The following is a 14,000-nucleotide window of genomic DNA, read 5'->3' as shown; positions in this document are numbered from 1 at the left end:
ACCTCCTGGCTCTTAGGGGCTGCTCAGTAAATGTTAGCTTATTTTTTATGTAAGGACTTAAAACATAGATTAAACAGTAAGCATGGACAATTGTGATTACTTCTTTAAAGTAAACTCTTCACGTCTGGCCTGGTCCATCTCAACTGAAATGACATTTAGTAGGAAAACAAGCATTCATGTCGGAGGAAAGACAATGCTAAAGGGAAGGAGGAAAGAGATGCTCGGAACTTTGTCTGGGTTTTATTTTGAAATTCACATATTGTTGGTGGGAAAGTAAATAAAAGTAAATGGAAGTCTAACCTTCATGAAGGGCAGTTTAACACCAGGTATTGTAAGGACAGGCACAGGTACTCTTTGACTCAGGAGTTACACTGCTGTATAAATCTACCCCACAGCGAACCCTAACACATACAAAATGGTATTTGTACAAGGTGAGCCTTTGCAGCACTGTTTGCAGAGCAGGAGACCGGAAACAAACCGAAATGTCCACCAATATGGAACTAGCAGAGACTCTACACTCGGGAACATTATGTAGCAGTTTAATGAGACGTAAGGATGCTTTCTAAGTTCTTGGAAAAGAGCTCCAAAACATATTAAGTCAGGACAGCAAGGGGAGGCGGAGGGGGAGGGTTAAGTGTAATTTCGGAAAGATGCGCAAGAAACTAATAACAACGTTTGCCTCTGGGCGGAGGGAGGGAGTGGGTGAAGCTGTGGTAGGAGAGACCCAAGAGGGATCCGGTGACCTGGAGACGCCTCGCTCTCTGACTCTTTATACTTTTCCATTTCCGAGCCATGTCAGTATATTACCTGTTTGATGAATTAAAATAATAAGAAGGAATTTCCACCACAACCTTCCACTTTTGATAAAGGTGACAGCAAACTGTTGCCGAACAGTGCTGAGACCCTGGGAATTTCTCTCCGTATTTAGGTCTCGGGAATGTGTAGTTTTATTTTAATTTTATTATGGGAAATTTCAAACTAAGGGTAATAAACTCCCATCTACCCACTGCACAGCTTCAGTCCTTTTTTTTCCTTGCTTTTTATTTATTTATTTTATTTTTTTATACAGCAGGTTCTTATTAGTCATCCATTTTATACACATCAGTGTATACATGTCAATCCCAATCTCCCAATTCATCCCACCGCCACCCCCAGCACCCGCCGCTTTCCCCACTTGATGTCCATACGTTTGTTCTCTACACCTGTGTCTCAGTTTCTGCCCTGCAAACCGGTTCATCTGTACCATTTTTCTAGGTTCCACATATATGCGTTAATATACGATATTTGTTTCTCTTTTTCTGACTTACTTCACTCTGTATGACAGTCTCTGGATCCATCCACGTCTCTGCAAGTGACCCAATTTCGTTCTTTTTTATGGCTGAGTAATATTACATTGTATATATGTACCACATCTTCTTTATCCATTCATCTGTCGATGGGCATTTAGGTTGCTTCCATGACGTGGCTATTGTAAATAGTGCTGCAGTGAACACTGGGGTGCATGTGTCTTTTTGAATTATGGTTTTCTCTGGGTATATGCCCAGTAATGGGATTGCTGGGTCACATGGTAATTCTATTTTTAGTTTTTTAAGGAACCTCTATACTATTCTCCATAGTGGCTGTATCAATCTACATTCCCACCAACAGTGCAAGAGGGTTCCCTTTTCTCCACACCCTCTCCAGCATTTGTTGTCTGTAGATTTTCTGATGATGTCCATTCTAACTGGTGTGAGGTGATACCTCATTGTACTTTTGATTTGCATTTTATCTAATGATTAGTGATGTTGAGCAGCTTTTCATGTGCCTCTTGGCCATCTGTATATCTTCTTTGGAGAAATGTCTATTTAGGTCTTCTGCCCATTTTTGGATTGGGTTGTTTGTTTTTTTAATATTGAGCTGCATGAACTGTTTATAGATTTTCGAGATTAATCCTTTGTCCGTTGATTCATTTGCAAATATTTTCTCCCATTCTGAGGGTTGTCTTTTCGTCTTGTTTATGGTTTCCTTTGCTGTGCAAAAGAATTTAAGTTTCATTAGGTCCCAGTTGTTTATTTTTGTTTTTATTTCCATTTCTCTAGGAGGTGGATCAAAAAATATCTTGCTGTGATTTATGTCATAGAGTGTTCTTCCTATGTTTTCCTCTAAGAGTTTTATAGTGTCCAGCCTTACATTTAGTTCTCTAATCCATTTTGAGGGCTTTTTTTGTGTATGGTGTTAGGGAGTGTTCTAATTTCATTCTTTTACATGTAGCTGTCCAGTTTTCCCAACACCACTTATTGAAGAGACTGTCTTTTCTCCATTGTATATCCTTGCCTCCTTTGTCATAGATTAGTTGACCATAGATGCGTGGGTTTATCTCTGGGCTTTCTATCTTGTTCCATTGATCTATATTTCTGTTTTTGTGCCAGTACCGTATTGTCTTGATTACTGTAGCTTTGTAGTATAGTCTGAAGTCAGGGAGTCAGATTCCTCAAGCTCCGTTTTTTTCGCTCAAGACTGCTTTGGCTATTTGGGGTCTTTTGTGTCTGCATACAAATTTTAAGATTTTTTGTTCTAGTTCTGTAAAAAATGTCATTGGTAATTTGATAGGGATTGCATTGAATCTGTAGATTGCTTTGGGTAGTGTAGTCATTTTCACAATGTTGATTCTTCCAATCCAAGAACATGGTATATGTCTCCATCTGTTGGTTATCTTTAATTTCTTTCATCACTGTCTTACAGTTTTCTGCATACAGGTCTTTTGTCTCTCTAAGTAGGTTTATTCCTAGGTATTTTATTCTTTTTGTTGCAGTGGTAAATGGGAGTGTTTCCTTAATTTCTCTTTCAGATTTTTCATCATTAGTGTATAGGAATGCCAGAGATTTCTGTGCATTAATTTTGTATCCTGCAACTTTACCAGATTCATTGATTAGGCTCTAGTAGTTTTCTGGTGGCATCTTTAGGATTCTCTATGTATAGTATCATGTCATCTGCAAACAGTGACAGCTTTACTTCTTTTCCGATTTGGATTCCTTTTATTTCTTTTTCTTCTCTGATTGCCATGGCTAGGACTTCCAACACTATGTTGAATAACAGTGGTGAGAGTGGACATCCTTGTCTTGTTCCTGATCGTAGAGGAAATGCTTTCAGTTTTTCACCACTGAGAATGATGTTTGCTGTGGGTTTGTCATATATGGCCTTTATTATGTTGAGGTAGGTTCCCTCTATGCCCACTTTCTGGAGAGTTTTTATCATAAATGGGTGTTGAATTTTGTTAAAAGCTTTTTCTGCATCTGTTGAGATGATCATATGGTTTTGCTTCTTCAGTTTGTTAATACGGTGTATCACATTGATTGATTTGCATATACTGAAGAATCCTTGCATCCCTGGGATAAATCCCACTTGATCATGGTGTATAATCCTTTTAATGTGTTGTTGGATTCTGTTTGCTAGTATTTTGTTGAGGATTTTTGCATCTATATTCATGAGTGATATTGGCCTGTAATTTTCTTTCTTTGTAGTATCTTTGTCTGGTTTTGGTATCAGGGTGATGGTGGCCTTATAGAATGAGTTTGGGAGTGTTCCTTCCTCTGCAATTTTTTGGAAGAGTTTGAGAAGGATGGGTGTTAGCTCTTCTCTAAATGTTTGATAGAATTCACCTGTGAAGCCATCTGGTCCTGGACTTTTGTTCGTTGGAAGATTTTCAGTCACAGTTTCAATTTCATTACTTGTGATTGGTCTGTTCATATTTTCTATTTCTTCCTGGTTCATTCTTGGAAGGTTATACCTCTCTACGAATTTGTCCATTTCTTCCAGGTTGTCAATTTTTTGGCATAGAGTTGCTTGTAGTAGTCTCTTAGGATGCTTTTGTATTTCTGCGGTGTCTGTTGTAACTTCTTTTTCATTTCTAATTTTATTGATTTGAGTCCTCTCCCTCTTTTCTTGATGAGTCTGGCTAATGGTGTATCAATTTTGTTTATTTCCTCAAAGAACCAGCTTTTAGATTTATTGATCTTTGCTATTGTTTTATTGTTTCTATTTCATTTATTTCTGCTCTGATCTTTATGATTTCTTTCCTTCTGCTAACTTTGGGTTTTGTTTGTTCTTCTTTCTCTAGTTCCTTTAGGTGTAAGGTTAGATTGTTTATTTGAGATTTTTCTTGTTTTTGAGGTAGGCTTGTATAGCTATAAACTTCCCTCTTAGAACTGCTTTAGTTGCATCCCATGGGTTTTGGATCATCGTGTTTTCACTGTCAATTGTCTCTAGGTATTTTTTGATTTCCTCTTTGATTTCTTCAGTGATCTCTTGGTTATTTAGTAACGTAGTGTTTAGCCTCCATGTGTTTGTGTTTTTTATGTTTTTTTCCTTGTAATTGATTTCTAATCTCATAGCATTGTCATCAGAAAAGATGCTTGATATGATTTCAGTTTTCTTAAATTTACTGAGGCTTGATTTGTGACCCAAGATGTGATCTATCCTGGAGAATGTTCTGTGCGCACTTAAGAAGAAAGTGTAATCTGCTGTTTTGGATGGAATGTCCTATAAATATCAATTAAATCTATCTGGTCTATTATGTCATTTAAAGCTTGTGTTTCCTTGTTAATTTTCTCTCTGGATGATCTGTCCATTGGTGTAAGTGAGGTGTTAAAATCCCCCAGTATTATCGTGTTACTATCGATTTCCCCGTTTATAGCTGTTAGCAGTTGCCTTATGTATTGAGGTGCTCCTATATTGTGTGCATATATATTTAGAATTGTTATATGTTCTTCTTGGATTGATCCCTTGATCATTATGTAGTGTCCTTCCTTGTCTCTTTTAACATTCTTTATTTTAAAGTCTATTTTATCTGCTATGAGTATTGCTACTCCAGCTTTCTCTTGATATCCATTTGCATGGGATATCTTTTTCCATCCCTTTACTTTCAGTCTGCATGTGTCCCTAGGTCTGAAGTGGGTCTCTTGTAGACAGCATATATATGGGTCTTGTTTTTGTATCCATTCAGCAAGCCTGTGTCTTTTGGTTGGAGCATTTAACCCATTCACGTTTAAGGTAATTATCAATATGTATGTTCCTATTACAATTTTCTTAATTGTTTTGGGTTTGTTTTTGTAGATCCTTTTCTTCTCTTGTGTTTCCCACTTAGAGAAGTTAGCATTTGTTGTAGAGCTGGTTTGGTGATGCTGATTCTCTTAGCTTGTGCTTGTCTGTAAAACTTTTGATTTCTCCATCGAATCTGAATGAGATCCTTGCTGGGTAGAGTAATCTTGGTTGTAGGTTCTTCCCTTTCATTACTTTAAGTATATCATGCCATTCCCTTCTGGGTTGTAGAGTTTCTGCTGAGAAATCAGCTGTTAACCTTATGGGAGTTCCCTTGTATGTTATTTGTCATTTTTCCCTTGCTGCTTTCAGTAATTTTTCTTTGTCTTTAATTTTTGCCAATTTGATTACTATGTGTCTCGGCGTGTTTCTTCTTGGGTTTATCCTGTATGGGACTCGCTGCGTTTCCTGGACTTGGGTGGCTATTTCCTTTCCCGTGTTAGGGAAGTTTTCGAGTATAATCTCTTCATATATTTTCTCTGGTCCTTTCTCTCTCTCTCCTCCTTCTGGGACTGCTGTAATGCAAATGTTGTTGCGTTTAATGTTGTCCCAGAGGTCTCTTAGGTTGTCTTCATTTCTTTTCATTCTTTTTTCTTTATTCTGTTCTGCAGCAGTGAATTCCACTATTCTGTCTTCCAGGTGTCTTATCCATTCTTCTGCCTCAGTTATTCTGCTATTGATTCCTTCTGTTTGTTTGTTCTTTAATTCTTCTAGGTCTTTGTTAAACATTTGTTGCATCTTGTCAATCTTTGACTCCATTCTTTTTCCGAGGTCCTGGATCATCTTCACTATCATTATTCTGAATTATTTTTCTGGAAGGTTGCCTATCTCCATTTCATTTAGTTGTTTTTCTGGGGTTTTATCTTGTTCCTTCATCTGGTACGTAGCCCTCTGCCTTTTCATCTTGTCTGTCTTTCTGTGAATGTGGTTTTTGTTCCACAGGCTGAAGGATTGTAGTTCTTCTTGCTTCTGCTGTCTGCCCTCTGGTGGATTAGGCTATCTAAGAAGCTTGTGCAAGTTTCCTGATGGGAGGAGCTGGTGGTGGGTAGAGCTGGCTGTTGCTCTGGTGGGCAGAGCTCAGTAAAACTTTAATCCTCTTGTCTGCTGATGGGTGGGGCTGGGTTCCCTCCCTGTTGGTTGTTTTGCCTGAGGCGACCCAATGCTGGAGCCTACTCGGGCTCTTTGTTGGGGCTAATGGTGGACCCTGGGAGGCCATGCCAAGGAATACTTCCCAGAACTTCTGCTGCCAGTGTCTTTGTCCTTACGGTGAGACAAAGCCACCCCTTGCCTCTACAGCTGACCCTCCAACACTATCAGGTAGGTCTGGCTTATTCTCCCATGGGGTCACCACTCCTTCCCCTGGGTCCCGATGCACACACTACTCTGCGTGTGCCCTCCAAGAGTGGAGTCTCTGTTTCCCCCAGTCCTGTCGACGTCCTGCAATCAAATGCTGCCAGCCTTCAAAGTCTGATTCTCTAGGAATTCCTCCTCCTGTTGCCGGACCCCCAGGTTTGGAAGCCTGACGTGGGGCTCAGAACCTTCACTCCAGTGGGTGGACTTCTGTGGTATAAGTGTTCTCCAGTTTGTGAGTCACCCACCCAGATGTTATGGGATTTGATTTTATTGTGATTGCACCCCTCCTACTGTCTCATTGTGGCTTCTCCTTTGTCTTTGGATGTGGGGTGTCATTTTTGGTGAGTTCCAGTGTCTTCCTGTCGATGATTGTTCAGCAGTTAGTTGTGATTCTGGTGTTCTCGCAAGAGGGAGTGAGAACACATCCTTCTACTCCACCAACTTGAACCAATCCCAGTTATTACTAATTTATGGTCAGTATTGTTTCCTCCGTATTCCTACCCATTCTTCCTCCAGGAAGATGTTGAAGGAAATGTCATTTCATCCATAAACATTGTGGTGAGTAGCTCTAAAAGATAGGAATTAACTCAATATTTTTTGAAAATATTATATTTTAAAATAGAAAAAAAATTTAAGTCAGCTTCTCTCTACTCCCCCACCCACCATCACAATACTGTCTCATTTGAAAATTGACCATGGTGGGGTTTTTTTGAAATGTTAATTCTCAGTCCGTACTTTAAAAGGTTTTACCACTTCACTCATCACTTCACCTTGCTTTTTAGGTGCTCTCCAGAGAGTTACTTCCAGCATTTTCTATGTGTGAAGTTTGTTCTTCTCAGTTGGATGGTCTACTGACTTCCATCCTGTGAACACATAGTTAACGATGCTGTCGCCTGCATCGGTGGTTCCACTGTTCCATTTAACACTCGTTCTAATGAGCTAAGAAGGGGAAAACGCCACAAAAATATTCAGATATTGGTGCAAACTAGCTCTGCTGAGAAGGGAGGCATGGCAGAGCTGTCAAAACCATCCTCGAAAAAGACAACCCTTGGTGGAAATAGTGGTTTGTCAGTTCACGTTGGGATACTTGACATAAAAGGCTTTGGGAGCTGCAATCAGCAATGTGCAGAGTGGACTTGAAAGTCAAGGCCCCTGTGGACGTCCTCCTGCACGCGTGCTCCGCTGGAGCAGCTGTGTCGGAGAGGGAGTGCCCCGAGAAACAACTTCTTCTCACCCGAGATCTGTGAGTCTGTTGTTGAAAACCTAAACTGACCCCAAATGGTGCCACTCCCTCAGGTCCTTAGTCGGTTTCCCTCGTACATCTGAAATCAAATCAGACTTCAAAGAAATGAAAATGTATGTCCACACAAACATTATGATAGAGAATCATAAAAGCCAAAAAGTGGAAAGAACCCAAATTTCCATCAGCTGATAAACAGACAAACACCATGTGGTGTGGTATACAATGGAATGTTATTCAGCCATTGAAAAAAATACATGCTGCAACAAGGAAGCCAGACACAAGGGCTGGGTATCGCATGATTCCATTTATATGAAATGTCCAGAGTAGGCAGCTGTGTAGAGACAGTAGATCAGTGCTTGCTCAGGGCTGAGGGTGGTGATGGTGGGAGGAAAGGGGGAGGGATTGCTGATGGGGAGGGGGTTTCTTTAGGGTGATGAAAATGTTCGAAAATGATGGTGACAGGTGTACAGTTCTGTGAATACACTAAAATGCATTCATTGCATTGTACACTTTAAATGGGTGGGGTTTATAGTGTGTAAATTACATCTCAATAAAGCTGTTATTAAATAGCATTGGATTAACTTACAGTGCCTCGAGATGTACCTGAACCTCTTCCTTGGCATCTGTTTTTGCTTTTTGTCCTGGACTTGGGGTGTGGTGGGTGAGATGAGGGAGAAAGGCGATGTGGTTTCCTTTCATCTCTGCAACTCCACGTAAACTTAGTTTCTCTCCCCACAAAATCACTGGAAAACAGAAGTGACTTTATTTGACCCTGTGATCTTATTTTACTTCCCGTCCTTCATTCGGGGTTAGGACAGTGGTTCCTTTAGCAGCCAACGGCTTCCTTCCTTCTCTACCCAAGACCCCCCCCAGACTTATTTTAAAGCATTGTTGTACTTCTTGGGCAATAGTCGGTGACTTTCCTTTTCTGGAGTTTTCCTATGTCGGCAGTTACTTTGGTCTTGAGAAGTCAGTGCTGGTATCGGCTAACGACCAGCTGTTTTATTTATATGACCCACAAGGAGACAGGGTTTAAATACAACACCCAAGGGGATTCCCTGGCGGTCCAGTGGTTAGGACTCTGCATTTCTCCTGCTGGGGGCCTGGGTTCAATCCCTGGTCGGGAAACTAAGATCCCGAAAGCCAAGTGGTGGGGCCAAAACATTAAAAATAAATAAATAAATAAAAGCAACACCCAAGTCAGAGGTGTATTTTCCTGCTGGTGTAAAAGCCATGCCAGCATGCTTCCCAGGGAAACGTGGCGCTTTTTAAACGGCATTGGGGACCTAAGTGAGGCTTGGGTCTTGCACCAGCTTGTTCACTTGACAATCTGCTGAAAATAGAAGATTGTATGGGGAGAGGGGGAGGACCACACAGTTGGTGAAAGTGTGCCTGTGGGCCTGCGTGTGCGTGTGTGTGGACTGACTCCTCGGGCCTCCCTCCTGGGACACAAGAGGGAGAGGCATATCCTGTCCTGACATCTTCAGGGAGATGTTCTGGTGAGGAGCAGCGTGCCTCACAGGTAGGGGAGCCCCACCATAGTATCCCAAACCGCTTTTTAGGTGCAGGGAAATTGTGTCTGTCATCTGCTAGATCAGGAGTTGGCAGACTGCAGCCTGGGGGCCAAATCTGTGCTGCTGCCAGTTTTCAGGAATCTTGGTTCAAACACAGCCATGCCTATTTGTTTGCGTATCAGCTGCTCCCAGGCCTCAGCCATAGAGATGAGCTACTGCAACTGTCTGTCCTGCAAAGCCTAAAATATTTACTCTCTGGCCCTTTACAGAAAACGTTTGCTGACTTCAGTGCTCAGTGATGAATTCCCTTCCCATGGGAGTCCGGAAACAGGCCTATATCCATGGTACTTGGAACTTGAGCACTATGTGTGTTTGAGAGGAAAAACCACAGGTCCCAGAGCTAAACTACAGAACCCAAGTTAGCAGGCAGTTCAATCCAGATTATTCTGCGTGGCATGTTAGCTCTGTCTTAATCAGATGGCTCGCTCTTTTTTTTTTTCCCTTGGAGTTATCAGGTAGGTCATTATTTTTGGTCATCTTGCAAGTGTTCTTTAGTGGTGGGTTTATAACTTATTAGGAGCATTTAAAGTCATTGAGGAGCTGGCATGAAGCTAATTTACATTTTGCATGACATCAAGTTTAATATTTTATCCATGAGGGTTTTAATGTCCTCGTGGATTGGTAACCCAGGTAGCTTGCTTACTGGGCCACTTTTAATGCTGTCCTGGTCCCAGACACCTGTTGAGTTCTTTGCTGACAGGGTTTCTAGGAATTTCCTTCTCTCTACAAATGGTGGCAGTGGAAGAGGCAATGGTGGCAGCCACCTCCCCCCAAACCCAGCCATGGCTACAGTTGGGTGGTCTGGGGATGGGCAGCTGACCCAAGTTGGTCCATCAGTGGTGTCGCCGGGTTAGTTTTTTTTAAAAAAATATTTATTTATTTTGGTTGCTCCGGGTATTAGTTGCGGCACGCAGGATCTTCACTGCGGCATGCAAACTCTTAGTTGTGGCATGCATGAGGGATCTAGTTCCCCAACCAGGGATCAAACCCTGGCCCTCTGCATTGGGAGCGGGGAGTCTTACCCACTGGACCACCAAGGAAGTCCCTCCCCAGGAAGTTAGACTTGAGACTTGAGTTGCTGTCATCTCTCCCTAAGTGGCCAGAGCACTGACACTGGCAACATGGGTGCCCTTTTTCTTCTTCGTGGCTGGGTTACAGAGAAATCCAGAGGTGGAGACAGCAGAGGGAGCTTCTTGCCTTCCCCACGGCATCTTGGTTGATCTCGGTTCCAGTTTCTGCCAAGTGGGTGTTTTAGGGGCGGGTGGGGTTGGACCTCCTGGAGAACCACTTGAGCTCTCACCATAAACGCTGGCCCAGGTGCCAGCCCTGGGGCCTGACCTTTCCCATAAGCAGGGAGGCAGTGAGGTCCAGCATAGTGGTTGTCAAACAGCCTGAGGTTGCTGGAGCAGATTCAGGCGGTTTGGTTGGAAGAGGTTTGGTCCTCCCGACTGCACTCTGACAGCTGCTAAGCTCCCGAGGCCGGCAGGGCTGGGGGCAGAGACGGGACTGCGGGCTGGATGTTGTGGACCTGCCCACGTTCGCTTCCTTGGGATGCATTCATGGGTTTCTGGGAGCGAGCATTAGCAGTAAAACAGCCATTTCTGCTTCTTCCCCTGACTCTCCATCTTCGTCTTAAGTCGTTTACACACACAAGCTCTATGTATAAAAAGTGTGTTTTAAAATTTACACCAGCAGGGCCAGACTTTGACTCTCAAACTTGGTCACTTTCACCCATAATGTAGCTCTGTGGTTTCTACCCCTAATAATCCTCCCACATAAATAGTTCCCCGTAGCTCCTGAACCAGAGGCCGAGTCATCACAAGCTTTTCCTAGTATCCGAGAGACTCCCAAGAGCTCTGAGGCTCTGTCACAGAGCGGTGTCTGTCATCCAAGGGGTCTGACCTGCTACATCCCTTTCCGGCTTTTTGAGCATAACTCCAAAGAGGCGGCCCAAGATCTTCTAAGTGACCACAGCCTCTAGAATCAGAAAAGCAGGTGCAGATCCTACACCTGCTGCTGGCTTTGGGCAGATTGCCATCCTCACTTCTGTTTCTGCATTTTAAAATGTGGACAAAATTACCAACATTGTCAAGCTGTTGCCTTGATAGGTGGTGATACTTAGGAATCCCCTAGCCCATAATATGGACTCAAGGAATGCTAGTTGTTTCTTTTTTTTTCCCCCCGTGTAAAATGATGCAGACCCAGCCCAAGGCCGATCAGTTCTGCTAGTTGCCAACGCATTTGGGTAGACGCAGCAATGAATGGCTTTGAAACTGGCCAAGTGAATTTGGGGTATTTCTGGTGAACTTTGACTCGGATGCCAGCCCCACGTTTCTACAACTCAGTTGGCTGGGCTTTATTTTGCCATCAGGGCCCTTCCCTTCATTTCTGTGTGTTCACTATGATGAGACTTTTCACTGGTGGCTTGCTACACGATCTATTGGACCATTTACTTAAGAACAGAAAAGTGTGGTGTCGGGGGCCTGGTCGTGAAGCTGTTTGCTTGTAATGTGAAAACATTTCTCCCATCTAGGAGCCCTACCTTGTGAGTGGTGGAAACCTTCTTCCATCCACAAATACCTTCTAGTTATCCCCTGTGAAAGATGTTCTCTAGGCTCTCCTTTCCAAAGACAACATGGACTTGTTATAAATATTATAAGTGCCTATTTGTTAAAATGTTCTGCCCCCAGTGGGCTGCTGCCAATTTAGTGTAATCATCTCAGGTTTATTGGCCCGTGTGTCCTCCTCTTAATGTGAGGCTCTGCCAGGCCTCTCTGCGAGAGCACAGGAAATAGCGGGTGGACCTTTTTTTCTCATTTAAGGAATTACTACTGTTAAGCTCGTCTAAGGGAAAAGGAGGCTGGGGTCTGTCACATCATCTTGCCCAGGAAGGAGCTTGGTGAACTGTTTAAAATTTCAGCTCCTTTGGCAGCAGCATCTTATTCCAGTTTTAATGGGAGCACTGGTTTGTGACCATGCCCGGTGGAGCATCACCTGCCTAGTTAAATTGTGAAATAAACTAAGGGGTTTCTAGGTGTAACTCAGCTGCAGGGAAGAAGTTCCAGTAATAGAGATGCATTGTTATTGGCAGCCTTAAAAAAACCTCCATGGTCGCCTGTTCTTCAGAGAAAAGTCCAAGCTGAGCCACGGATAATTAGCTTCTCCCAGGGGAGGGGAGGGGAGGGGACTTGTTAGCTTCTCCCAGGGGAGGGGAGGGGAGGGGACTTGTCATTTTTAGACGCTCAGTGGAAGGAAAATGTGACAGTAAGTATGCAAATTAACAAGTCTTGTTTCTATAAACCTGGGCTTATCAAATTTTTCAACCAAAAATCTCCCCAACCTCTGAGAGTGAACTCAGGGATCTGAGGGTGAGGCTTGATGCTGCCCAGGTGGATTTTTCTTTTTTTTTTGGAGTTTTATATTTTATTTTTAAAATTCCTGTGAGCCTTCTCCTCTGGGATATTTCTGGTTTTGACTTTCAGTGGAAAGGTACTGTCTTAGTCCGTTCGGCGGCTTTAACAGCATACCGTAGACTGGGTGGCTTGTACACCTCAGAGATTTCTCTGTCACAGTTCTGGAGGCGGGAGGTCCAAGGTCAAGGTGCTGGCAGATTTGGTGTCTGGTGAGAACCTATTTCCTAGTTCATAATTGGCTGATTTCTCACTGTGTCCTCGATGGCAGAAGGGAAGAGGGAGCTTCCTGATGACTTTTTTATTTATTTTTATTTATTTATTTATTTATTTATTTATTTATTTATTTATTTATTTTCAGTACGTGGGCCCCTCACTGTTGTGGCCTCTCCCGTTGCAGAGCACAGGCTCCGGACGCGCAGGCTCAGCAGCCATGGCTCACGGGCCCAGCCGCTCCGCGGCATGCGGGATCCTCCCGGACCGGGGCACGAACCCGTGTCCCCTGAATCGGCAGGCGGGCTCTCAACCACTGCGCCACCAGGGAAGCCCCCTGATGACTTTTTTAGAAGGGGCCTAACCCCATTCATGCACTGGCCTCGTGCAAGCTCCACCCTCATGACCTAATCATCTGCCAAAAGCCCCACCTCCAAATACCATCACATTGGGGGTTAGGTTTCAGCATATGAATTTGGAGGGGACACAAACTTTCAGTCTATAGCAGGTATTAAGTTATTTATCTGTGATAGCACTTTTGCCCTAACTTACCCCCAAATCTTTGGATAAAATTGATGCTAAGATAATGTGGCTTCCCATACAACTGTGCTGCAGTGTTGTTTTCTGTTTGTTTCATCTCCCTGGCCACACTGAGCATTCTTCAAGGGAAAGAGCTGTGTCTTTTTTCTTGCATGCGCTGGCCTCGTGTAAGCCCATCTCTTTGGTTGTCCTGGTGTACGGTAACCTTAGTGCCCCTCACGCAGCTGGTGGAAGAAGGAACGTGGCAAAGTGCCACGTCCTCCCCAAGATTAGTCATGTGTACAGTATTCCTGGACAGTCACAAAGGAAGTCCCCAGGGGCCAGTGGCTGACTGTAAAATGCCAGGTTGAGCATCTGAACCCACTGAGTGGAGGGACATTACCCTCCCAGGAGCAGTGGTAGCTGATGTCATCACCTAGGATGCAGACACTTAGTGGGAGCCGTGAATAAGCCGGCTCAGGACAGCTGGCTTAGAACCTTCCCTCAGGAACTCAGGTCTGCTCCTAAGATGAAGCAGACGCAGTCAGGTGGTGCAGAGGCCAGCCCGGCAGGGGCCCCGGCACTGCCCCAACCTGCTGGCCGTCCAGGCAA

At 43.5% G+C, this 14,000-nt stretch overlaps 2 protein-coding genes across 4 annotated transcripts in view; one reads left to right on the top strand and one right to left on the bottom strand.

The window, feature by feature from the left end:
- Nucleotides 1-14,000, bottom strand: part of LOC117196528 (40S ribosomal protein S27-like) — a 433,126-nt gene that overhangs the window by 127,505 nt on the left and 291,621 nt on the right. The window lies entirely within an intron of this gene.
- Nucleotides 1-14,000, top strand: part of CMTM8 (CKLF like MARVEL transmembrane domain containing 8) — a 90,968-nt gene that overhangs the window by 52,438 nt on the left and 24,530 nt on the right. The window contains exon 1 of one of the 3 annotated variants that reach the window (XM_049715955.1): nt 3,953-6,393. The exons of 1 other annotated variant lie outside the window; for it this stretch is intronic. In XM_049715955.1, coding sequence (XP_049571912.1) covers nt 6,184-6,393 — 210 coding nt within the window. In that variant the 5' untranslated portion in view covers nt 3,953-6,183. Of the gene's footprint in view, nt 1-3,952; nt 6,394-14,000 lie in introns of those variants that run through there. One more of the 3 variants, XM_033405469.2, reaches the window with a different exon arrangement.

This window comes from Orcinus orca, chromosome 10, assembly GCF_937001465.1.
Source record: "Orcinus orca chromosome 10, mOrcOrc1.1, whole genome shotgun sequence".
Taxonomy (NCBI): domain Eukaryota; kingdom Metazoa; phylum Chordata; class Mammalia; order Artiodactyla; family Delphinidae; genus Orcinus; species Orcinus orca.
This window is presented reverse-complemented; position numbering and strand designations above follow the sequence as displayed.